At 48.9% G+C, this 26,309-nt stretch overlaps 3 protein-coding genes and 1 pseudogene across 3 annotated transcripts; 3 read left to right on the plus strand and 1 right to left on the minus strand.

The window, feature by feature from the left end:
• Positions 1-9,959: 9,959 nt before the first annotated feature.
• Positions 9,960-12,513, plus strand: LOC136453362 (probable indole-3-acetic acid-amido synthetase GH3.1; annotated as a pseudogene).
• A 5,583-nt stretch (positions 12,514-18,096) lies between these two features.
• On the minus strand, positions 18,097-19,138 carry LOC136453364 (uncharacterized). Its single transcript, XM_066453936.1, has one exon. It carries the CDS (start codon positions 19,047-19,049, stop codon positions 18,324-18,326), a length of 726 nt encoding a protein of 241 aa, XP_066310033.1. The 5' UTR covers positions 19,050-19,138; the 3' UTR covers positions 18,097-18,323.
• Positions 19,139-19,226: 88 nt separating this feature from the next.
• On the plus strand, positions 19,227-20,799 carry LOC136453363 (small ribosomal subunit protein mS78 (rPPR3a)-like). The gene has a single exon (XM_066453935.1). The coding sequence runs from the start codon at positions 19,282-19,284 to the stop codon at positions 20,566-20,568; it is 1,287 nt and encodes a 428-aa protein (XP_066310032.1). The 5' UTR covers positions 19,227-19,281; the 3' UTR covers positions 20,569-20,799.
• A 3,454-nt stretch (positions 20,800-24,253) lies between these two features.
• Positions 24,254-26,052, plus strand: LOC136453366 (small ribosomal subunit protein mS79 (rPPR3b)-like). The gene has a single exon (XM_066453937.1). It carries the CDS (start codon positions 24,293-24,295, stop codon positions 25,664-25,666), a length of 1,374 nt encoding a protein of 457 aa, XP_066310034.1. The 5' UTR covers positions 24,254-24,292; the 3' UTR covers positions 25,667-26,052.
• Positions 26,053-26,309: the final 257 nt, after the last annotated feature.

The following is a 26,309-nucleotide window of genomic DNA, read 5'->3' on the forward strand; positions in this document are numbered from 1 at the left end:
CCATCCCCATGAATTTAGGACATGAGAGGGGGCGGTGCCAGCATCCTTTCAGAGCCCCTAGGGTGTACTGCATCCGTGGGGGACAGTGAGGCCGTAGGGGAACCGGTACACATGGCAGGTCGCTGGCAGGGACAACAGGGTCCCTCTGGATAATCGGTGGAAGATAGTAAATAGCGAGTAAATAATAGTATGTGCATTACTCACAGCAGGGTTTGAGCAAGAGCGTTTGCTCGGAATGAAGCACAGGCGCCTCGTCGTTGAAGTCCGTGGGTGTCCCAGAGCCGATGGAGGGCGCCCCTCCGACTGGCACCGGGATGGTTGCCTTCTCGCGGAGGTGTAGTACGCCGAGCCAGTCGGCGACGAAGTCCAGGCTTCCGAAGAGGAAGGCCTAGGATGGCTCGAAAGACGGGTGGAATCCGCATCCCAACAGGTGGAAGTACGGGAAACTCCTAGTGAGCCGAAGCGAGTCGTATCGCTTGAGCCCGCCATGGCGAAGGTGGTAGAAAAAGTGGGCCATCCGATGACCAAAAAGTGTGAACGTACAACATCTTTCCCACGGACGGCGCCAACTATCGGTGCAGAAAGTGACCGACATGTAAATATTTAGTACTTTTGTTGTACGTTGTGATCGGAGATGGCCTAGCACTCAATGACACAGGGTTTATACTAGTTCAGGCAACGTGCCTCTACATCCAGTTTGAGTCGGTCAGGTGACTTTATTCTTGAGCCTAGGGGCTTGAAGTTTGCTGTGGGGTTACAAACAGAAGGAAGAAAGATGAGGGTACAAGAGGTCCGATCGGACTCTGGTCTAAAGGGCCGAGAGTGACAGGAGCTCCACTATGTGCTAAGTGTTTGAGCGTGTGCGCGAGGTTTGAACCTAGTGGTTCTCCTATTGGGTGTGTTGTTCAAGTTGTTGTGGACAGATCCCCCTCTGTTGGGAGAGAGCATATCCCCTTTTATAGATGAAGGGAATGGACTTAAAGGTGAGAGGGAGAGTGTACGTATGCTAAGTCTTGTTGTCCACGCCGTTGGGTACAAGATGATTGTAGGCGCCCATAACACTGTTAATGTCAGATGCATGTGGGAGATAGTGTCATCTTCTTCCGGTACGGCAGATGTCGGTGCCTGCCATACTGTTGATTCCTAGAGGTATGCAGGGGTTTTTACCGTGTTCGCCTGGTACGGTAAATGCCGACGTCCACACACTGTTGATGCCTAGAGACATGTGGGGGAGCCTTACCGCGTTTGTCTGGTATGAGAGTTGATGGCACCCACAACATTGTAGGAAAAATGTCGACGCCTACAACGCTGCTTGGGTTCTGTCATGCCAGGAAGATCGTAGTGTACTGTTCGGCAGGTGTACAGGGTACGGTCCTTGGTATTGCGGTTGACTTGAGTGCCCTGCCTTACTTTCTCCGTCCGTTTCCTAGTCTATGCCGAGCGGACGTTCCCGGTCGGTTGGTCCCAGTCGGCTCTGATTGCGCCAGTCGGAGAAGAGCTGTAAGCAGGGTTTTGGCGTATCCCCGGTCGGAGATGCGGGTCAGAGTCAGAAGTGGTGTTTGGCTAGGCCTTTCAGTCGGAGAGGCCGTCCGGAGGTGGGCCGGAGTCGGAAGCGAGTGTTGTTCCTCCTCAGTGAGGCCTTCCGGTCGGAGAGGCGGGCTGGAGTCGAAAGCGAGCGTCGTTCCTCCTCGGCCACGCCTTCCAGTCGGAGATTGGATTGCCCTTCTGGGCTGTCATTTAGGTTTTTTGGGCTGGCCCATGAGTTGCGCGTCGTTCGCAAACGTTGTCTGCTAGGCCGAACCTTTGTTGGGAAGCCAGTCCATAAGGGACCCCGAGTTTATGAACCTGACAATCGCTTAGCGCATTAGAAAAATAGTATCCTCTTTGTATCATGTCAAATGAAGACAATTTTTATACCGAAGTTTTAGGTCTCAACTAAGATCTACAACTTTATAGTTTTAAGTTTTTATATTTGAGATCGTTAAGATGCTCGAAAAATAAATATAAAATTTCAGCAGTATAAAGTTGTAAATCTCATTGATAGGTACAACTTTAATATAAAAAATATTTTCATTTGACACCATACAAAAAGTATATTATTTTTCTAATGCGACAAATGATAGAACGTGATTATTATGCAGCTAATATTTTATATAATATTTTTAGCATCTTAACATCCTCAAATGAAAAACTTAAAACTAGAAAGTTGTAGATTTCATCGAGATTTATAATTTTCATATAAAAATTATTTTCATCCAACGTCGTATCGAAGTGTTATGATTTTTTAAGTTGAGCCTTATCACACTACTCCCGGTGGCTGCGACAGAACAATACTATCGCGTCAATGAGAGTGGCTGCGACGAGATTTTCCACGTCGGAAACGTTGTCTAACGTGACAGGTATTGTCGCGTCAATGCATGTGGCGCGACAACGTTATTTGGTCGCGCAAGCAGGCACCAGGCGCGACTAAAAGGGTCAGATCCGGAATTTTTTTTCCCAGGTGCGATTATTATTAAAATATTGAAAAAAGAGGATTAAAATATAAAAAATTACTAGATTTAGCAACGAGAATTTACATGCAACAAAAAGGATCATGATCACGTACGTGCGTGGATTTGGCAGCGAGACGATCACGGTCACGTACGTGGATTTGGGAATGAGGCATACGAATGAAAAAAAGCTCACGGTAGCTATGGCTAATCAAGTTATGTCGATCATATCATCTAAAGTCACAAATAAAAGGATTACTACATCCAATAGGTCAAGCATGCATCAGTTAGATCTAGACAATAATTTCCATATCTCAAATTTTCCTTATATATATTCCTATTTTACTAAATTTTAAATTAAATAAATATATATTTCATCTCCTTAAAAGTAATAGATGATTCCAGCAATCCCCATCTAATCAAATGAACGGCTCTCTGTTATTTGAAGCAAAAGCTCGTCCAGTCCCTATTCATTCGGGGGGAGGGGATGAGAGTGTGTCTTGTGTGATGTTATTATTATATATACCGTATTTATTAAAGGAAGAGAAACGTGAGCCCCTGGATAGGCTGCAAGCTACGCTACTGGTGGTAGTATCTGTATGTGCTACAGGAGGCTGTTTGGTCATGAACTTCTGGCGGAGGTACATAACCACCGGGTACAAGGTCTTTCGGAGCTATCCCAGTTTGCCTGTGTACTTCCGTTGTATCGTAGGACCCCCAACAGAAGCTACGAGCTGGCGCCGCTTGCACCGTGCCCGTGGGCAGACGGCGACCGCAGAAACGAACCCGGCATGCAATGCAAGATCCACGCCCTTTTTCGTTTTCCGGGGTGACCTCGATCGCTTTGCCTGTGCGCGGCTCGTTCTTTCTCCATTCGGGGCCAACACTGCACCGAGATACACAAGGCCGGCGTGCACAGCTCCCGGCCCCGGACGACACACGCCTACCGACCTGTACTCTCGCTCAGTCGCTCGCGATCGATTGAGTCGGGTAGAACGAGTCGACTCCCACACGGCTTGTCTGTCCCGGCCCGTGGGGCACGTGAGGTGAGCTGCCTACGCCCAAGTGGCAGCGCGCATCATGCTACTGCTCCGCCGCTGTCTGCACACACCTCTTGCTTTTGTGCGACAGAGAGAGAGAGAGAGAGGCCGTAGGCGACGCGGCCGTGCACTGCAACGAGCGCACAGGTCCTTCTCGCTCCTGTACGTTTCTGGCATGGCCCTAGCATCGATCCGATTCTGTTACGTGTAGCTTCCACTTTTCAAGCGCTTGCAGGCGCAGAGCTTGGACAGGCGCACGTTCCGTCCCGTCGTGCATTTGCCCGGGCGTCTCCATCTATTCTAATCGCACGTAGGCACGGAGCCAGCGGTGGGCTAGGGGGCTCCAGCCCCCTACCTCGCGAGCCAAGCGAAGTCCCGTAGAGACTGTCAGTCTGAAATTTTAGCTATAGATGTACTAGATAGGAGGGGACTAAGATTTGCTGAACCTCTTTTCTTACTAATTGTCGTTGTTTAGCCTCTCCTAAATTTTTTTCTAACTTCGTCCATCGCACGTCTGAGCTCCAGCCTCCAGGACACGCCGGCCGGACCCATTGATGCACCTATTCGCGCATCTGTATGCAAGTGACAAAAGTTATTGCAAACGTAACGCGTGCCCTTAAACCCGGTTTGATCCGCTTCTTTTTTTTCATCCAGAACAATGTTTTTCTCTCATAAATTCCTCTAACATTCCTTCAAATCATCCAAATTCCTTCAGAATTCCTCCAAACGAACAAGCCCTAGCATAATTGAATCATGACATTTTTTTTCCTACTAGTACTACTATCAGCTGACTTGATCGATCTGGCAGGAGTTGTGGGGTGTTGTGTTACTGGCCTTCTTAGCGATATAGGAGTACGTAGCATAGTTTAATCGTGGAGATGGAGACAACTGGGAGTCCGAAAAACAAGTGAGAAATATCTATGCTCTTGGTTCTTACCCGGTGTGCCTAGAGTTTTCCATTGGCTGTTCGATCCCGCGGTCCCTAGTCCGGGCACATCTTGGACGAACATGATGTGCAAAAGTTAATCTCCCGAACGATTACCTCTACCCTCACACGTCACAAGCTAGACCAAACGGGAGGCTAGCTAAGCACGGTCCACTCAAGAAACAAGAACAGATGGCGAAGGAGCAGCTGGTGGTACTAATAAATCAATGCAAAGGCGATCAGATCGTAGCGCACGATGTATCGGAGGGAGCGAGAGAGTACCGGCACTATCCCAGACCAGGAACAATAGTGCCGGTTTAAAATATCCAATCCTATTGAATTTTAAACCGGCGTAACCAAATCAGCACTGATGAGAGTCAGCTATCACTGTCGGTTCCTACAAACCGCCAGTGTTCTGCAATTTCACTGCCGGCCCTTTACACAACCTGGCAGAGTTCAGTTCCACCAACACTGTCGATTCATAAGACCACTATCTCGAATATCACTTGTCGGTTTGTGTCTTTAGCCGACAGTGTTGTCGTAACCAGCACTGCCGGTTTAGGATAAGACCCTGACAGTGATGTTTAAGTCAACGCTATCGGTTTGTGGCTCAAGCCGGCAGTGCCACCATGGCCATCACTGTCGGTTTGTTTCTAATCGGCAGTCATGGCCCGTTCGTATTTTATTATTTTATAATTTATTTTAATTTATATTTTTTTCGTGAAATCGGGTTTCGCTTTATATACGCTACGTAGACGACAGGTCTATCAATATTAAACATTATAAATGTTATGGTTACAATTCAAATGTTCTTATCAAAATCTCGATCCCTCAAAATAAAAAAAAAGAAATTATTCGATAAGATGAAGCATGCATCTCAGACTTCTTACAATAATCTAGCGAACCGCTTTGGGCCATACTGGTCCTTAAACTTTACGGATTGTGCAGTGGAAAATACTCCATCTTTTTTTAATACCTCGGCTAAGATGAATTTTGCAAGCTCCGATTGCAGTGCGACGATCTCCATGTCTAACAGCCTTTCGTGGTTATATTTCTTACGCTGTCGTTCAAAAAAGATGATATCCAAAGAGGAATCAGTAAATCATTTTATTGAATTATTAACAGACATAAATGAAATGGGGATTATACACACCAACTTATCTGCTTCTTTCCGATATCCCACCGATGTAGCGAAGCATTGCCCACATTACATAAACTCCGCATTCATTATTTTCTACCAGCTGTTTTAGGTACTTCCCCTCCATTTCGACAACCTTGAATGGGGCCTGCGTTCCATCGATATGTCTTCTTCAGATACTATGCAATATTAAAAGGAGAAACATTAGAAAGCGGTATGTATGATTAGAAAATAATATGTTATTATGATCGCTTACTAATTCAGCACTACCACTAGTGCATCCATATGATAATTTTTTTTTCTTCGAGGCCCATACCTCGATCAGATTTTTAGCAAGATTGACACAAATAAAGACGAAATGGTTGCTGCAATCATAGAATCTTAATTATCGAATAATCTTAACGAAAAAAGAAGCATAAAATTAATAACCGGGCAATCACAGAATTCAGGTGCATGCGAATCGGGCAACAAATTTTAACAAACTATTACTTCCAATTCACACACGGTATGAAAACACGCACAATTTATTCCACCACAATCTACTCTCGTATGCAATTGAAGCTCGTATGCAAGAAGGAAGGGGTAGAGCCCAGGTTGGCCTCGGCTAACCTAACAGGCATTTCATCAACACATAGCGGGCAGTGAGCCACGCACTTACCATGGGGGGTGGGGAAGCAGCTCCTGAAGGCCTCGGCGGTGGGAGTGCAGGCGTGGAGGAGGAGGGGCACAGGTCGACGTCGTGGGCGAGGAACGAGGGCACGGACGTCGCGGTGCTCAGGTGTGGGACGATGGACGACGTCGTGGGTGCTGGCGCGGGACTAATGGGAACGCATCGAGGGGACGCACGGGCATCGGCGTCGTAGAAGAGGAGCGTGGGGCTAGCAACGGCGACGCGGGGGCGGTGGACGGGTGCGCGGGGGGCGATGGTACCCGTTGGCGCGGGGTGGTGCTCCGGCGGCGTAGGGGAGGGGTTGGCGCTGGGTTGAAATGACTTTGGAAATTTTTACCCCGCACCTTGCTTTTATCCCAATGGCTCATCACTGCCGGTTGCAAGTGATGAGACAACATCACAGGTCGGGCCATGCCTGGACCCGATAGTGATGGGGGTGCAGCGGTTACATGTTAAGTAGCATATCTTTTTTCTTTCTTTCTTTCGAAATTCTTCGACCGGCACAACGGTTAAGACCGCGCAATATAACCCTCGAGACCCGTGTTCGAGTCCCAAGCGGCCCAATTTTTTGGCTTAATTTTATAAAATATTATGCACTCTAAAAGGTCAAAAAGAAAAAAATAAAATAAACATTGACACACCTCCAATACTAGCGCATCGATTAAAACTCAAAACTCTGGTCCTCGAGACCCGAGCTCGAACCTAAGGGCTGGCACAATTTTTTTTTATAAATCACTATCGGTTTTCAAAATAAACCGACAGTGATAACCAGCGTCACTATCGATTCCGTGTTGACACCAGGTTCCTCCTCAGCATCGTGGATGGCTATGTCAGGCATGTCCACATCATCATCGTTTTCCTGCGGAACATTCACATCAACCTCGTCATGCATAGTCCATATCGTATAGTTTAGCATGAACCCCCGGTAATCAAGTACGATCGTATAGACTTAATTTGACGAAAGTTCCTTTGATTCTTGCAATCTTTGCATGGGCAGAAGACATGGTTTTCATTCCCAGCATGGGCTTTGGCATCAGGTGATAAACTGGCTGACGTCATGCATGTACCGCTTGTCCATTTAGGACCGATGCATCCACTATCGATCCATCTCTGCACAAAAAAATATTGAGACAGTAATTACAAAGAATTAATAAGAAATCGAGCTTCATGAACAACAATTATATCTCAAAAGTACTATTTTTGAAAAAAATTATTGTACACTAATTATTAGAAAATTAAAATTGGTAGCTCCGGCCCTGTAAATTAGAAATCGTAGTAAAAAACATTTATTGCACAATAACGAAGAACAACTATTCTACTCCATGCCACATAAAAATGAAGACACTTATTTAAAAAAAAGACTAAAATTGAAGACATGATCATGAACAACGATGTAGCTCCAAACAATGCCCATATAAATTGAAAAATGTAGCCCCATAAAAAAATTATTGCACAATAATGAAGAACGATTATTCTAATCCATGTCACATAAAAATGGAGAAACTAATTTAAAAAAAAGTCTAAAATTAGAGATATGATCATGAACAACAATGTAGCTCCACACAATGCGTTGTTATGTGACACATAGATTAATTTTCTCAACAGATTATAAAAGAATATACTCTACTTCTAAGAACTAATTATAGCATCACATACTAACAATGATGATTTTGACCACCATAGAATAATTAGCTAGGAATTTAAATGTGTTCATAGACATCAACCTTTTAGATGATGGATTCACCACAATTTGAGCCTTGCACAAATATCCAATTAGAAAAGTGCTCTCTAGAATGGAAAAAGAACTAGAATCAGAATCAAGCAATGTAGCCATCAAAACGAAGCTAATTAAGCAACAAAATCAAAGGAGTGGATGTTTGTTAGTAACCTTAAAACAAAAAGATCAAGCCATTCTTCAAAATCTAAGCGCTAACTTCATAGTGAAGAGCAGCCGCAACAATGGAGGGAAGGGCTCAAACTTACGTCTCCGTTCTCGGGATGGGAGAGAGGATGAAGGAGAGGACGGTTGCAGTCTTTTTTTTTTGTTGTAGTCTTATTATCATCGGTTCTTGGTTAGAACCGACAGTGATAGAGTCTAATTATTGTCGGCTCTTGGCTTGAACCGGCAGTGATATGTGGTCGTGAAGCCACTTGCCGGTTAGAGACACAAACCGGCAATGATAGTTGTCATCACTGTCGGTTCGGTCACATCCCAAATCAATTTCTGATTTTCAGAGCCAAAAACCGATAGTGAAGGGTCTAACGCCTGTGGATTCTCCTAATTCTGGCAGCGATTAGGCCGACAGTGAAGTGCTATTGTGTACTGTTTAGGCCAACAAGGGCGTCGAAGACGTGGCTGCGCGCCGGGAAACGATGCAGCTGCCGGCCTTTCTGCGAGCACGCTAGCTATGGAAGCAACTCCGCCGCCCGCGCGCCGTGTCGGCCGCGCGGTGCCGCCGTGCGGGCAAGCACACGGGAGCCCTCCGAGGCGCCCCTTGCTTGTTCAAGCTCGTCGCTTGCTGTTGATGCATGAGCTCCCATAGTCCCATGGCCTCTCTGCCTAGCTGGTGGTCAAGTACGTACTCCTACAATATTTCTTGGGGGAAGAGGTGAAGATCCCGACGCTATGTGAACTGCTGCTGAATCCTATTAGAAAACCGGCCCGCACTTTTTCTTACTGCTGGAGGAAGCAAGAACGGCAAGACGGCAGGTGGTGGTCCTTCTTCGTCTATACTATATACTAAGGGATGATTTTGAGTCGTTCGAGGTTATATCGTCTTCAGTTTGATCAACTTTTTCCTAAAAATAATTATATTTGTGACGTCAGATTGTATGATAAATACAATTATGCAATGTAGATTTATAATTTATCTTTTTTATACAAAGTATATGTTGGTATTTTTCTGTATAAACTTGGTCAATGCAACTTTATGATAGTTTGATTCAGGATAAACTTAATATCTCTTATATTTTAGGATGAAGTAAGTTTTTTTTAATAAAAAGAAAAAAGTATAAGTATACATGAGAGTTGGTAAACGGACCTTTCTTATTTATTTATAGCATCAGGTGGTAATAAAGCCGTTTAAGAAGAAATACAAGCTCAAATTACATTTAGTGACAGCTTGGTTAAAACTGGTAATTAGGTACTGTATGTCATTTAGCAGTTCTCTTGTTAATAAAGCTGGTGCATTGCTAAGGCAAGTTAGGAAGTCTAAAAGTCGATGACATAAATGGCGTGACAAATATTTTGAGCGATTCGATATTCCCAACCAGCAAGTTGAGCTGCAAAATAAAAGATACTGCTATCTATATATTCTTGTATTAAACTAAAAGAAGTTAACAAGGGACAATTCTGCAAAACCTATAACTGAATCATCCAAACAGACATTCCACAAAACAATCAGCCTATTCGCTTGTTGGTTTCAGTCAGCCCAAATCAGCCCGCCAATAATGTTTTCCTCTCACAATAAACCAACACCAGTCAGGCCCAAACCAACCCAGAAACCCACCAGCGAACGGGCCGAATGTTGCAATTATGCTTGCTACAAGTCCAGTACCGAGAGCCACCAGTGGTCAGTACTAACTGATGGGTAGGCCCAGCAGGCGACCAAGTAGCATTACTTTGACTGCGCTCCCCCTATCCTCTCTCTATGTAAACCCACGCAGCCGCATTTCACTCGCACACAGCAAACACACACACACGCCCACAGCTGCCCAGTGCCGTGCGTGTCCAAGCACCAAATAACACACGCCTCGTGTCGACCAGCGGGCGGCACCAAGGCACGAACGACTGTACTAGCAAGCAAGCGCGCCGTACGCACTGCAGTGCCATGCCGGAAGCACCGACCACCAAGACAACCCCGCCGGCCGGCGGCTTCGCCCCCGGGGCGCACTGCGAGGCGCTCGAGTTCATCGAGCATGTCACGGCGAACGCCGGCAAGGTGCAGCGGCGCGTCCTCGCGGAGATACTGTCGCAGAACGCGCCGGCCGAGTACCTGCGCCGCTACGGCGTCCCGGGCGGATCCGCCGATGCCGTCGAAGTCTTCCACCGTGTCGTCCCGCTCGTCACCTACGAGGGCCTCCAGCCGGACATACTCCGCATTGCCAACGGCGATACCTCGCCGATCCTCTCAGGCAAACCCATCTCCGAGTTCCTCACGAGGTATATGTATATTCATCTCACCATGCATCACGACGCTGCTGTGGCTGGACATGGAAACATGTACTGATAACTGACGATGTTTGTGTGAACCAGCTCTGGCACATCTGGAGGGGAGAGGAAGCTGATGCCGACCATCGCCGACGAGCTGGACAGGAGGTCGTTGCTATACAGCCTGCAGATGCCGGTGATGAGCCAGTCGGTGCCTGGGCTGGACAAGGGCAAGGCGATGTACCTGCTGTTCGTGAAGGCGGAGTCGCGCACGCCAGGCGGGCTGGTGGCGCGGCCGGTGCTAACGAGCTACTACCGGAGCCGGCAGTTCCTGGAGCGGCCACACGACCCCTACACCGAGTACACGAGCCCCAACGAGGCCATCCTGTGCGTGGACTCGTACCAGAGCATGTACGCGCAGCTGCTGTGCGGCCTCGTCCACCGCGCCGACGTGCTGCGCGTCGGCGCCGTGTTCGCCTCGGGCTTTCTCCGCGCCGTCCGCTTCCTCGAGAAGCACTGGCCGCGCCTGTGCCGCGACATCCGCACGGGCACGCTCGACCCGGAGATCACGGACCGCGCCGTGCGCGACGCCGTCGTCGGCAGGGTGCTTCGCGGCGCCGACCCGGCGCTCGCCGACGAGATCGAGGCCGAGTGCGCGGGACCGTCATGGGAGGGCATCATCCGGCGCCTGTGGCCCCGCACCAAGTACATCGATGTGATCGTGACCGGCGCCATGTCGCAGTACATCCCGACGCTGGAGTTCTACGGCGGCGGCCTGCCTCTGGCGTGCACCATGTACGCCTCTTCCGAGTGCTACTTCGGCCTCAACCTGAACCCCATGTGCAAGCCAGGCGACGTGGCGTACACGCTCATCCCCACCATGTGCTACTTCGAGTTCCTTCCTCTCCAGTGCAGCGACGACGACAAGGCAGAGCCGAGCCACCGCGACCTGGTTGGCCTCGTGGACGTGAAGCTCGGTCACGAGTATGAGCTCGTGGTCACCACCTACTCCGGTATGCCGCCTGACATCTTCGATCGAAAGCATTAAGCATGCATGCTGGGACGATCCATGCCAATTAGCTAGACCGAGCAGTGGGCGATTGTTATGAACGTTTTATGTGATCGATGGTGACTGCAGGGTTGTATCGGTACCGCGTGGGCGACGTGCTGAGGGTTGCCGGCTTCAAGAACGAGGCGCCGATGTTCAATTTCGTGAGGCGGCAGAACGTGGCGCTGAGCATCGACTCCGACAAGACGGACGAGACGGAGCTGCACGCGGCCGTGAGCGGCGCGGTGCAGCACCTGGGCCCGTTCGGCGCGTCGCTGGTGGAGTACACCAGCTACGCCGACGCGGCCACCATCCCGGGCCACTACGTGCTGTTCTGGGAGCTGCGCGCGGGCAGCAGGGCGGTGCCGGCGTCCGTGTTCGAGGACTGCTGCCTGTCGGTGGAGGAGGCGCTCAACAGCGTGTACCGGCAGTGCCGGGCCTGCGACAAGTCCATCGGGCCCCTCGAGATACGCGTCGTGTCCGAGGGCACGTTCGACAAGCTCATGGACTACGCCATCAGCCGCGGCGCGTCCATCAACCAGTACAAGGCGCCGCGCTGCGTGCGCCCGGGGGCCGGTCGTGGAGCTGCTCGACGCGAGGGTGCAGGCCAAGTACTTCAGCCCCAAGTGCCCCAAATGGAGTCCAGGGAACAAGCAATGGAGCGCCAACAACGGGGACGCCTGACCTTTTCAGCTGGACGGAGTACGTGACGATGGTGGTTTGGTCGTTGGTACTTACAGTATGAACTTTCAGAGGCAGCGAGGAATTAATAGTTATGGAATGATGACCTAGGGGTATCCACATCATCTTTTGATTTTTGAACCTTTTTTCTCTTCATCTCTGTAATATTGTCCTGTGTTTCTTTCAGGTCGTGTATTTTGCTATGCACTTAGCTTGGTGCATGTCAGTTACATATACTAAGTTACTACTTTTATATTAGCCATATATACGGAATATGGATTTTCCTGTGTGTCAAACTAAAAGAGTTACTACATATTGCAAAAGTAGATTGTAGTAAATTATTACAGTACTAGAGATGGACTTTTCTTTCTGTTGGATTTTATATGTATGTTTCTCTCTTTTTTATTATAAATTCATGTGGATGAATTCGACTTTATTTGTTGCGGCGCGCTACCATTGTTTGATCCCGGGAAACATGGTCACGGAAAATAGCATTGATGTACAAAAGTGGATTCATGCACTACTCATTTTCTAATCAGACCACCAGGAGTACAGCACGTTTTTCCCCCCTTTTTTCCCAAAAAACTGATGGCATGTGCCAGGCGTATATATCTCTATCCAAAGAGAAGGGAAAGCATTCTCATTTTCTAATCAGGCTTATAAGACGATTAATTCCTGGTAATTATAGTGCCTGGTTTTTTAAGTGGTCTGAAAAATTATTACTGTCTATTGATTGCTCTTTTATTTAGCAATTTAATCAACATTCGATATGTATACCTCTCAAATGATACAGCAATTTTAAGCTATGTATAGTTATAGTTTTAGGTGATTTATTATAAACATAAAAACAACTGAAAAGTGGCAAAGCTGTTAATACTAACTTTAGTACTTTTGAGTCAGCGGGTCTTCTTTTAGAATGAAGGTGCTGCACAACCCCCTCCCTAATAAGCATAAAATAATAGTTAGGCTCAATATCAATTCTATAGGCTATCCATGGCTCGGGCAAGTCACTCGCTCTTTGTCTTCGGAGGAGCACTTGTCCCACTCCATAAAACAAAATACTAAAAAGAGAGTACACAACCCCAACTCCCAAGACCCAAACCAAGGAGGATAAGCCAGCCAAAAAGTCTAAAGAGCAATTTTCCCTCTAGCTAAGAGGTCGTTTTGGAGAGCTCCTAAGGTTTCGGCTCCTCCAAAACGTGCACGGGTCATGATATTTCATTGGAGTTGTTTTTTCTCTCTTCTATCCAAATGAACTAGGAGCTGAGAAGAGCCACTGTCTTTGTCACCTCCGGCTCCGACTCCTCGACCACTGTAGCACGGAGCCAGAGCCAAGAGGAGCCCGACCAAACAGGCTCTAAGTATCGTAGCTAACTACCCATTTCAGCCAGCTAGAGCTGAGAGCTCGAGACACGACGTTATAGCAGGAGCACCTTCCTGCAGAATTTTGGTGGAAATATTTATGGTATGATCCAGTCCTTTGTTCTACATGCACGCCTGACCGCCTGTTTTACCTACAATTAAGAAGTTTTTTTTTATGAAACTACAGTTATGAAGGTATATATGCGCCCCCATAAAAAGAAAGGAGATGTTTGTATATGAATATACTATGAAGGAGGCTTTATTTTAAAATGAAATATTGTTAAAAAATTAAATGAAAACACGGGGGTACAATGAGAACGCGACCCAATAAGACCAGCTTGGACGTTAGGAGTGTCGGAGAAGTTCTGGCATACTGGTGTGGTCATCAATGTTGTTTTTGCGATGGCACTTCTTGCTCCCCTTTGAACTTTCTTTGCCAGGACGTCTTCGATCACTGGCAGCTCAACTGACTAGGTCAGGCATATGCGTCAGCGACTCAGCCATCGATACGTCCGTAGTACGAGGCGTAGGTCTCTGAAGATGACAGCGCTCGAGCACGGAAACAGGTCTAATAATGAATAGTACGGCCGTGACAATATTGTACTCCAGCATTGTACTAGCTTAATTACTTATTCGAGAGAGCACCGCGCGCTATACGTGGACATGGTCGCCAATCTTCCGGGAGCGTCGAGCGTTTGGTTGAGGTCTTTGCACACAAAGACACAGTATCGTGTAAAGCACACACTCCACATAAACATAGGCTGATAGGCAAGCAAATTCCTACAAATTTCAGCGATTGGGTCATAAAGACATCGATCATTGACCCAAAGCGTACGTTCACCTCTCGGTCCTCAGGGAGCTGGCGACGATGGGCAAGATCGAGAGGGGGCAGACAAAGCCAAAGGCCGAAACCCGAAAGGCGTTGAGTAAAGACATCGATCATTGATCCATGCATGTGGGCGGCACGGTACAAAGCGGACAGTGCGGCCCCGGGCGCGGTGGCGCACCTTGGCTGTTGCGGCGCGCGGCAATGATCTCCGGCTCCGGGCGGGCGTGCGCGGCTGTTGGAATGGGGCTGGGGCTGGGGCTGGCACGGGAGCGGGAGCTCGCTGCCAAACCAATCGCCCGCGTAGAGAGGGGCACTGGCCGCGCGCCGGGCGGACCCAGTGGTCTATGCCGCCCAAACGTGCTGCTCCTGTAGTGTGCGTGCAACCGCCTATCATTGCTTGCCCGGTTGCCCCTCGTCCAGACTAGTTGTCAGATCATTTTGACCTGGTCATCGGGTCCAGTCTCGTCAGCGCAGCGTAGCCCAACTGGTCAACAACCATATACTGCCATGTATGCATGTCGATCAGTTAGACCCATACACTCCTGCAGTCTTATTGCATGACACCGAGCACGAGCACCGTTAACTGCAATGCCTCCGTCCCAACGAAGCGTTCATCACTCCCATCCTATGCTAGCTATGCACTAGAGAAATTCTTAATAAGCTGGGTTCTTGATAAGATCCTTCGGAATAAGCGACGGTGGTTGGGCTGGCCGGTTGGGTGGGAGTTAAAGAAGCCGGGGGCACACGTGTAGCAGAGGACATGTTGCCCGGCCGCGCGCGCCCGCCCCATGACATGCCACCGGGTTCATGCAGATGCAGGGGACGGTGGCGATGACGGGGGGCCAGCCTGGTGGCTGGTGCGCGTCTTGTCGCAGCCCGGCAGCCCGCCGGCCCGTCACTCCGTCGCCACGTCCCACGCGCGCCGGCCGTCGTCAGCCGAAGGGAAAAGGCATCGCATGCGCGCGCGCGCTGGCCGCTGCGCCTCCAACTCCCGGCCGCGGCCCGCGCGGCAGCCGGCAGGGCAGGGATAGGATAGGAACGCACCCATGCCTCCTCCTATGCGCCATCGATGGCCCGGCCGGCCTGGCTACCAAAGGCATATTACAATAGCAGATGAGTGAGATGAGTAACACACTAAACAGGGAGGCAGGAAGTCAGAGCGCCATTGAATCCCTTGTCTGATAACGTTTGGTGCCATCCACTCTCCGACCCCGGCCCCGCGTTTGATTCCCAGACCCAGCAATTACGCGCCAAAAAGGTTTCCTTCGCGCGGGTCAGTGATGGAGCTATCTAGTTGGACTGATAAATGGCGGGGAAATCTGGTTGCGTTGGCCGGCCCAGCTAACGACGATAGATGGCTGATGATTCGTGCGTGCCGGAAGCCCCGTCGAATCACCAGGCGGGACATGCCACTGTGCGCGGACCATGACGCGGCGACGTGGCTCAAGGCTTTCTGATCGATCGAGCTACCTTGCCTCCTGCCCTCCTCCGCGCACGGTGGCGGCATCATTGCATTGGTGGGCTGCATCTTGCCGTGAACAGCGCTCGTGCATGGGAGTGGGACAGCGACGAGGCCGGGGACATTCCCAGCAACCGGCGGGGCCGCCCTCCATCTGGTCGCTATCCTACTGCACGCTCGCAGGTGCGATGCCGGCGCTGTGTCTGACCGTGGCAACTGTGGGCGATTCAACCCTCCGCACGCGCTGCATCCAACTGTCGAGATCGGAGATGATCGATCGGACACTGTTTCCTTTCCTTGAGGCGCATGTGCACGACGGCCAACAGTGGCCGCGCCGGTTTTGTTTTGCGAGAAACGTCTAGTGGCCCTTTCGCCCCAGCAGAAATGCGCGGGAGACCTTGCCTTTTTTTTCAATCTGATCTGATTTTTTTTTGAGAGCCCACCTGGAATGGAACTCGTATTATCTAAGCCCAGTCGTTATTTAGTCTGTTCGCTTGTTGGTTTCAGCGAGTCCAAACCAGACAGTCAATAGTATTTTTCTCTCACAATAAACCAGCACCAGCCAGCCTAAACCAGTCCAGAACCAACCAGCGAACAGGACTAGGAGGTCTCTCTATGAGTTCTAACTTTAGGCCCCAAGTTTGGATGTTCTCCTGCTGGGCCTAGGGGTATCTGGCACTTTCTAGTTTCTACCCTGCTTTCTACATTTAGCAAACAATAAGACCATGCTGATTGTCAGTTTGTATATGTGATGTGTGCTCTCCCGCTGCCGCCGGGCGTAATCTCCCAGATGATAGGCGTAGTAGGGCCGCTCTTTGGTCTGGTGACAATAATGCCTTGTCACCCCCTTCACAATCACAGTGCTTGATGGCCTAGGAACGGGTCTGCTCCTCTAAAGACCAATGAGGACTTGGCATCAGGGATTTGGGGATACAGAACCTATGTTTGCTGCTTAAGCTCATCCACTGGCTTCACTGCAGCCGAGGGCTTGGCATGGGCACGCACTATGGGTGCGTCAGGTGGGCTTTGTTTGGCGACAATGGAGGGTGATCTCTATGCACAGCACTGGGAGGTCCGGTATTCCTTGCTCCCTTGTAATAGGCCATTACCACGGTTCATATCGGCCATGGCCGAGATACATCCTTCTGGTTGGATGTGTGGACTGGTGATGAGGCTCTGCAGGCGGACCGTTTCCCTATCCTCTTTAGTCACTGCAGACTGCAGGCAGCGCAAGAGCACCGTGCGCTAGGTGATCGAGTCAGGGCTCTCTGGCACAGGCACACTCGTGTCACTGCTGTCACCCCAGGTGCAGGTCGAGCTGAATGCGTGTGGGGGTACGATCCTCAATACCCACAGGGCTGTACAAGGACTGAGTCGTCAGAGGAGGCCCAACCCATAAGACTACGCGATGCGGAGCACGGCACAAGTCGCGCGTGCCTCGCAAGGCTACGTGAAGATTCTTGACGATTAAGGGAAATCCGTTTGGATATGCTAAGATACCGCAATATTTGTAATTCCTACCATGTAAACCGATCAGGATAGATTCAACCGACATGTAACTCTACCCCCGTGCTATATAAGACGGGTAGGAACCCCTCCTCGTTTCATATCTCATCTCATAATACAGTCCACCAAAGACACATGACGTAGGGTATTACGTCAAGCTGACGGCATGAACCTGTCTAAATCGTTGTCTCTACGTTCCGTGTCACGTCACGCGCACCTCTACCTATTCATCTACTACCGTAGACATACTGCTCGACAGAGGGCCGGCAGTATTTCGTCGACAATGGGGTACAAGAAACCATCACCGAGATCTCATTGTCTGAGGAAGCAGATTGCAGGCTGACAAGTTCTTTCAGTGTGGCGCCTGGGAAGCTAGACACCGCAGGGCTTTACAAACTCCTCAAGGCCAAGGGCGGGTGCCCCAGATCCAGATCATGCGACCACGTTCATTTGGAAGAACGCAGCGCCGCTCAGAGTTCAACTTTGCATTTGGTTGTTAACGCAACGGAGAATTCAGTGTCGGATTAATTTGCATCGGAACAAAAATTATGGATTCGGACTTGTCTGCTGCACACATTATCAGAAAATCCCCCTCAATCCCCTTGTTCAGAGCATGCAATGCAAGGGACTTAAATTAGATTACTATTGTAGCTCATGTACGATAATCCTAATATTCACGTAATAACAAGCAAATAAAAAAAAGGGAGCCAGGGGTCTCTGACCTCTGAAGTCGGCATGTTCATCTATGCTTAACGTTTTTAAGTTGATTTTCAGGGCGCAATGGTCGCTTGAGTTGGAGGCTTTAATTTGGTCATTGTCATTTGTAATGGCTACTTAGATACTCATACAACTTCGTACCATGTCTCAAGAGTCAAGACTAACCATGACAACTGAAAACAACCTAATCACAAAACAGAAAGAAGGTGCATTACTCAAGTTTATTAAAAAAAATCCTAAGATCAAAATATAAAATAATTAAATAGAACACTAATAAAAAAAAACAGACAGGAAAGAATGACCAATGAATCAATGGGAGTTTGTCGTGCTTCTGTAACTTCTGAAGATGACGATGTTCACAAGGGAACCATCCAGTGTAGCATTCCTCACCTTCACGATGCGCGACTTCCTGAAAAGGTGGGCAACGGTGGACAAGCCGACGTGCCGGTCGACGGCGATCGCGATAGCGCCACCGCGTCGGACGGTGCGCTCGATCTCGGTCGCGAACCGGGACGGGAAGAGCGCGCCGGTCAGCGCGCCCGGGTCGTCCGACAGCACAACGTCGAAGGCGCCGTCGAAGAACGGGAGGTTGTGTGCGTCCGCTCGGCGGACGAGCGGCGGGAAGTCGACGAGATCAACGGCCGTGACGTCCCCGACGCCGGCCGCGTGGAGCGCGTCCGCGGCCAGCCCCGCGCCTGCGGCGACGCAGAGCACGCGGGAGGATTCGCCGAGGAGGCGGAGACGGCGGAGCGGGACGAGAATGGACGAGGAGAGGGCATCGCTGCGGCGGCGCCAGCGCGGGGAGGCCCGGAGCTTGGCGAGGCGGAGGTCGGGGTCCACGACGCGGCGGGATGCGGCGTCGCAGGAGGTGCGCGGGAAGGGCGCCAATGATAGGGACGAATATGTGGGCGAGCCGCTGCCTCCGACGATGCAGTAGGAGGAGGAATGGCGGAACAGGTGCAGTAGTGCGGCGGTGGCAACGGCGGCCAGGGCGATCGACACGCGGTTCAGCAGCCGCCGGACGTGGCCGTCCATGGCCGTCGCAGCTCGGTGGGGCCCTGGGCGAGAGCGGCCCTGAGCGGCTGAGCCCCCGATGCGGCAAGTAATGGGCCAGGCGGTTCAGTTAGGTTCGGATGTACTACTACCTGGTTGGGCTAACAATTAACGGCCCAAATACAATGCGCAGCATCGCAAAAACCTCCGCCTCCCACTCCCAGGGTTCCCGTCGTCTCGACGCAAACCCCACCCGCCGTCACGCTACGCCCGCATGGCCATGGCCACCCCCGCCGCCTTCTACCGTACGCGCCGGCTGTTCAGCATCTTGTCCTCGGCCACTCCGTGCGCTCGGCCACCAAATTTGGCGCCCGAACCCACGCCGGCCCAGAAAGCGGCAGACGGCGAGGCGGAGGCAACACCCAAGGCGGGCCGCAACCGCCGGAATCCCCTCGGCAAAATCATGCGGGTCATTTTCCAGGAGCGCGATCCGGACAAGCTGGTATCCCAGTTCATCGCTGCGTCCACCGCGTCCCCACGGTTCCGCGACATCCACCGCGTGTACGAGGTGGCGGTGTCCCGCCTCGTTTCCTTCGGCCGCCGCGACGCCGCCGCGGCCCTCCTCGACTCACAGAAGCCCTTCCTCGAGGCCTCCAACGAGGACTTCGCCGTGCGCATCGTGCGCCTCTATGGCCGCGCCTCCATGCCGTCCCACGCCGCCGCGACCTTCCTTGGCCTTCCCCCGAAGCACAAGTCCGTCACGGCCTTCAACGCCGTCCTCGCCGCATACGTCGACACCGGCGACTTCGATTCTCTCGCCACCGCGTTGGACGAGATCCCGGCCTCTCAGAAAGCCGAACCCTCGGCCGCCCTCGATGTCATTTCGCTCATGGAGAAGTGCGGTCTGACCCCCGATATGGTATCTTTCAACTCTCTGCTTAATGGGTTTTACAACAATGGTCGCTTTGACAAGGCCGAGAAAATCTGGGAGATGATGAAGGAGAGGAATCTTCAGCCGAACGCAAAGAGCTACAATGCAAAGCTCCGGGGTTTGGTTGCTGAAGGGAGAATGGAGGATGCAGTTGCTGTGATTGAGAGGATGCAGAAGGAAGGGCCTAAACCTGATTCAGTATCCTACAATGAGCTGATTCGAGGGTACTGCAGAGAAGGGAGGTTGGATGAGTCCAAGAAGGTGTATGAAGATCTGGTAAAGAATGGATATGCACCAAATAAAGGCACATTTGAAACCCTCATACCATGTCTTGTGGAGGCCGGGGAGCTTGATCTTGCTCTAAATTGTTGTCAGGAGATCTTTAATAGGAAGTGCAGAGTGAAATGTTCATTGCTGCAGGCAGTAGTGACCGCATTGGTTGCTGCATCTAGAGTCGAGGAGGCTAGAAGGATTGTTAAGCTTGGGTGGAAGAACAACTATTCTCCGAGGCATTTGAATATACCAGCACTTAAGGGAAAAGACAATAATGTCGATGCTGAGACTGACTGCAATGATTCTGTACCGTATGAAGAGGGGAGTGAGGAGGAAGTGGAGTCTAAAACTGCTTGATGGTGTGAGGAGGATATACTTTTGAAGGTTAGCCATTGATCTGTCATGCCCATGCACACAGTACCTGTTCTATTTTGTTGGTCTCTGTCATGCCGATACAAAAACACTAAGAATGCATGTAAACATGCAATCCTTTAACAAGATAGTGGTTCATTTCGCTTTTGTGCTGTAATATGTTTGTAAAATAACAACTACTTATGACAAGATATTTACAGCAAATACTTGGTGCTCCCTAGAATGTTTAGCATGAGAAAAGTTTTCATGATGCATTCGAATCATAATGTCTGTTCAACGGTAGCAATCAAATCAATGATATTCAACAGTACCTATGTAAAAAGGTAATAATGTGGTCTCTAATAATACCACTGTTAGCTACTCGCTTTGTTCCAAATTGTAAGTCAGGATTGCCAAGAGGCTGCTGGGTAAACTCTTCCATCAACTTGGCGCCACTGCTAATGGATGAAGATCATGGAGAAGAATACCGAATTGACTGAGCTGGATCTCCAGCTGCTTCACAGACTGTGTTTCTGTAATCGGTGCCACAGTCTGTAGTATGTTGGGAGCTATGATTCTGGATTGTGGTCTTTCTGGCAGTTGTTGCTTTAGCAGCTCGACTTGGAAGGGTGAAATGGTTGGCTGTTTGACTTTCTGTTGTTGCGGCTTGGTTAGTCTCTGGGTCAGTTGCTATACTTAGTTGTTTTTTGGAAACAAACTAGCTGACTTTATTTGTCTTCTTCATCGATAGGAACTGTGGTTTCCTCGTTTCAGAAAAGCATAGCTTTTGCTATGCAACTACAAAAACGTTATGGAAAATTCAAAACCACTTACAATTTGGATCAGAGAGAGTACTTAGCTTTAACAAGCAAATAAATTTCTAAGTAGGTGGGGGGTGGGTTGGAGGGGGGCTCGGATCTTAATTTGTTGTTGTCGTCGTCGTCATCTATTCCCCTCATCACCGCTCGGAAGATGTCCACGTACGGGGAAGGCTGCCCATGCCGTTGTTTGGCAGACTTTTTCCTAGGGAAGTGAACTGCTTACCTTTTCCAGCTATTTTAGACAATGCTAATACAGATAATTGATAAACCATGTCTTAAAAATCAGGAAAAGTTAGCAAAAAATAAAGAAAAAACAAAAAGAGGTGAATAATATAAAAAATCACCTACATATCAATGTCAGAGCCACAAAATCATGAAAAATCTCAGGAACAAGTCTCACCATACAAATACAGACATAATTCAGACCTACAACCAAATCTAGTAAACGCAAAAGTATTATCTGACATCTAACCAACTACTAGTAGCATTCATACAGATTGTTCTACATCCTTAAATCCAATAGAAAATGGTGAAGTCATAATCATATACTTCAATCATCTCGAAATTGACCATCCTTACATCCAATGTCTTCTGGCATCTAGCAAAGTACTATCAAAAGTTACGACTTCACTTATTTTAAATCATGCATTGCTTCCACTGAGACATCTACAGTAACACAATAATGAAAATGGTGATCTCTCATGACATGTCTGGCTCTGGAAAATGCTATTGTATATGGCCAAAATACATATAACATAGGTAAAAAGGAGATTGTTCTCATGATGCCTATGGCTATCTATCAGTTCAGACTAGGATAAATGAAATACACAACCGTACTGGTATAGGACAAGAAAGCATTCGAACAGGAAGACATGCATGCTGGATTTAGAAGAAAAAAAAACATGAAACATGCATGCTGGATTTGGAAAAAACAAGTGTAACGTGACAAACTTGCATGAAACAGAAAGACATAGCTACATCAGGATCTGCCAATGCTTGAGGGCTAAACAAACAAACAAAAGACAGAAGACCCATAAAAACAGCAACTGCACAGGTGCCAATAATCCTAATCCAAGAGACCAAAAGGCTAGAACTGAAATATGATTAATTAATCTAACAATGGCTGCTACTAAATTATCACTAGAATCTTACCCGATTGAACAAGTGGGTGATAGCAGATCTGCTAAGCAACTAAGAAGAAATGTAGTAATGCACCATGAAAAGGAAAATCCACAGGAACCTGGAACCTCTACAACTACACACTCTCCAATGTGTTAACTCCACTAGATCACATGAACAAAAATACTATTCTTATGCGACCCAACTAATCACTAATCTCTAACACCACTGTCTCCTGACAGTACAGTAAGCAGACAACAATTAAACTGCTCTATCTGGGGATACATCTGAAGTACCAAAGACAGAGTAGGAAGATGGGAATCGAAATATGTCGATGTTCGTGGCTGTAGAACAAGCGGACGGACGCCCATCACAGGAGGAGCAGCTGGTGAATCACATGGCAGGAGACTTAGGGAAGGAGAAGGAGGATTGCCATAATATCTATGTAGTTGGAGCTCAAGAAGCTGAATATTGCAGATTACTGATATTTCCATATGCACTTCCATATGGTTGTTAAAGCTGAACTCCATGCTTGAATCACCAAGAGGGACTCCATGAGTGAAGGAACATGTGCAGCGACAACAATCAATAGCGTGCTATTTCAGAAGTTCATGCATCTGCAAAGTATAGGAAGCAACAGGATAAGACAGATAGCGAATGAAGGAGAAACAAAATGTGATTATGCGACAAAGAACCTTTGCTAGCGTGAGCCTTGAATTGGTCTCACCAAGGCCAAAAAAAAAAAAAGAATTTGGATTTATAGACATTAACAATCAAGCAGGACAGCCTTAGCTAATAAGGTGAACCTTTCATTTCTGCAGGAAGAGAACTTGTTCCACCTCTAATCTTCTATCCACTAAACTGCTGGTTGAAAACAATGTCCAGGGAATCTAACAGATCTGGTTGAAAACTACCTCAAATATTCAAGTTGGCAGGACAATAGATATGGCTTTATCAGTAAGAACAAGATCACAAGTATCCCTGTTTACCTCCTGTGTAATCTAATAGATGCTCAGGTAATAACAGATGAACAGACGCACATCTAAACTAGCCAGGACTGCATACCGTTTCAATATGGTTAAAATGTGACAAATTGAAGTGATTTTTTATTAGAATGGAAAACTATAGTTAAACAACATATGAACTACCAGTGGATTAGTCGGCATTTTTTAAAATTGCAAAAATGGAACCATTATGGTCTATAGATAATGTGCAAAAACTTCAGATCAAAGAAGAAGCTTGACACAATATCACAGAACTTCTAGTGGACTATTGAATTAAGCAAATGAACATGATTTTTCATTTGATTTGACTGACCAAAATAGCAGATGCACCAAAGCATCTAGATCACTTGTTCACATTTCTGAAGCATAATCTCAAGTCCTAATTCTTTTACTATTGCCATCTTGCACATAAAGAAGAGAGAGGCATACTCTACTGCCAAATTCGTTCCTTTACCTACTGACCTGCTTGTGCAGCTAGCCACAGGCCGAGTAGGGCTACACAAGGGGCGGGCGTCCCGCGGCCGGCTGAGGCCTGGAGCTGTGGACGCGTCATCGCCGTGGGCCGTGGCCTCCCTGCCGCCTCTCCAGCATCTTCTCCTCGATGGGCTCTGCGTCTGCAGCAATGAGCGGGGTGGTCCAGCTGGGCTGTGCGCTGAGCTGCAAAAGTTCACGGCCCAAATAGGCTGTGCCGCAAAATGCGAAACCCTACGCTTGTATCAGGTCTCACCACAGTGGCCAGTCGGCAAACACCACCACCGCCGTCGCGTTGCCCCCCTCCCCATTGCCATGGCCTCCCCTGCCGCCGCCTCCCCCGCGCGCCGCCTCGCCAGCATCTTCTCGTCGACCAAGCCACGCGCCCGACCACCCAAACCGGCGCCCGAGCCCGCGCAGGCTCCGAAAGCGCCAGCCGGCCAGGCGGGTACGAAGCCCGACGAGCGCCGCGAGTCCCGGAATCTCAACAAAATCCTGAAGGTCATCTTCCGGGAGCGCGATCCGGACAAGCTGGTGTCCCGGTTCATCGCCGAATCGACCGCGTCTGAACGCTTCCGCGACAAGCACCGCGTGTACGAGGTGGCCGTGGCCCGCCTCGCCTCCTTCGGCCGCCACGACGCCATTGCGGCCGTCATCGACTCACAGAAGCCGTTCATCGAGGCCTCCAACGTGGGCTTCGCCGCGCGCCTCGTCCGCCTCTGTGGCCGCGCCTCCATGCCGTCCCACGCCGCCGCGATCTTCCATGGCCTTCCACCGAAGCACAAGTCCGTCATGACCTTCAATGCCCTCCTCGCCGCCTACGTCGACGCCAGCTACTTCGACGAACTCGCCACCGCGTTCCAGCAGATCCCGGCCTCACACCCCACCATTGTACCCACTGTATACTCTTACAATATACTCATCAGTGCGCTGTGCCAGAAGCCGGAGCTGTCGGCTGCCCTCGATGTCATCACGCTCATGGAGAAGCGTGGTGTTTCCCCCGATATCATCTCTTTCAACATTCTGCTCAATGGGTTTTACAACAATGATAGCTTTGATGATGCCAAGAAAGTTTGGGAGATGATGAAGGAGAGGAATGTTGAGCCGGATGAGAAGAGCTATAATGCAAAGCTGCGGGGTTTGGTTTCCCAAGGGAGGGTTGAGGATGCAGTTGCATTGATTGAGAGGATGCAAAAGGAGGGACCAAAACCTGATTCAGTGTCCTACAACGAACTGATTCGAGGCTATTGCAAGGAAGGGAGGTTGAATGAAGCCAAGAAGGTATATGATGATCTGGTAAAGAATGAATGTGCACCAAATAGGGGCACATTTCATACCCTTGTGCCACATTTGGTGGAGGCTGGAGAGCTTGATCGTGCTCTAAGTTGCTGCCATGAGATCTTTAGTAGGAAGTGCAAAGTGCAGTGCTCGTTGCTGCAGGGGGTAGTGACTGCATTGATTGCTGCATCAAGGATGGAGAATGCTAGGAGGATCCTTCATCTTGGAAGGACGAACTACTATCCTCGAAAAGGTTTGAGGATGCCACCACATACTAGAAAAGATGAGGGTTTGAAGATGCCGCAACCTGCTGGAGAAGACAATGATGTAGAAGCTGAAACTGATTCAGAAGACTCTGTATCATATGAAGATGGGTACGAGGAAGAAGAGGAGTCGAAAAATGCTCAGTGAGGATATACCTTTGTAATTTAAGCATTGATGTGTCATGGTGATGCAAACTGAATTTGCTCTCCTTCTTTGCTGGCCTGATACAGCAGAATTGCCTGTACAATTGCAATTCTCTAGCACTTCAGTAAGATAATGGTTTATTTTGCTTCTCTAGCTGTAGGTTGATTAGTAAAAACACCTCTACTCGTTATACATGATATTAGAATCAAACCCCTATTCTTCCCTAGAATGGCTTGCTTTGGCTTTTTTGTCACAGGTCTTCAATATTGTTAATTACGTTTGTTTTAATGCCTTTTTCCTCTGTATTTATCCATAAACGATGTGTGAGCTTTATAATTGTTTTCATGTGCTGGTGTTTGATCATGCCACTGTTTGCTTTGGCAAGCAAATAAATACATAACTCCTGAATCATTGGCCTGGTTGACTTCAAGTTTGGAATATGGAAATTTCATACCTCATGGTACTTGGGCTTGATGTCACTCCAGATCGAATTCCATTTCCCCTAGATATTTATATTTGCATAGCAGAATTCTTTTCACTTTATAGTCACTGTTGTTTAATTGTTTTTCTTTCTTTGAACAGATCATCTTATTTGTTTGTTTTTTCTCGAACACATCTTACCTGTCAAATAACTTACTATTTGAAG

This window comes from Miscanthus floridulus, chromosome 5 (genome assembly GCF_019320115.1).
Source record: "Miscanthus floridulus cultivar M001 chromosome 5, ASM1932011v1, whole genome shotgun sequence".
In the NCBI taxonomy this organism is placed as follows: domain Eukaryota; kingdom Viridiplantae; phylum Streptophyta; class Magnoliopsida; order Poales; family Poaceae; genus Miscanthus; species Miscanthus floridulus.

Coding starts and splice junctions, on each gene's coding strand:
- LOC136453366 (XM_066453937.1), top strand. CDS start 24,293: ATGGCCTCCCCTGCCGCCGCCTCCCCCGCGCGCCGCCTCGCCAGCATC.
- LOC136453363 (XM_066453935.1), top strand. CDS start 19,282: ATGGCCATGGCCACCCCCGCCGCCTTCTACCGTACGCGCCGGCTGTTC.
- LOC136453364 (XM_066453936.1), bottom strand. CDS start 19,049: ATGGACGGCCACGTCCGGCGGCTGCTGAACCGCGTGTCGATCGCCCTG.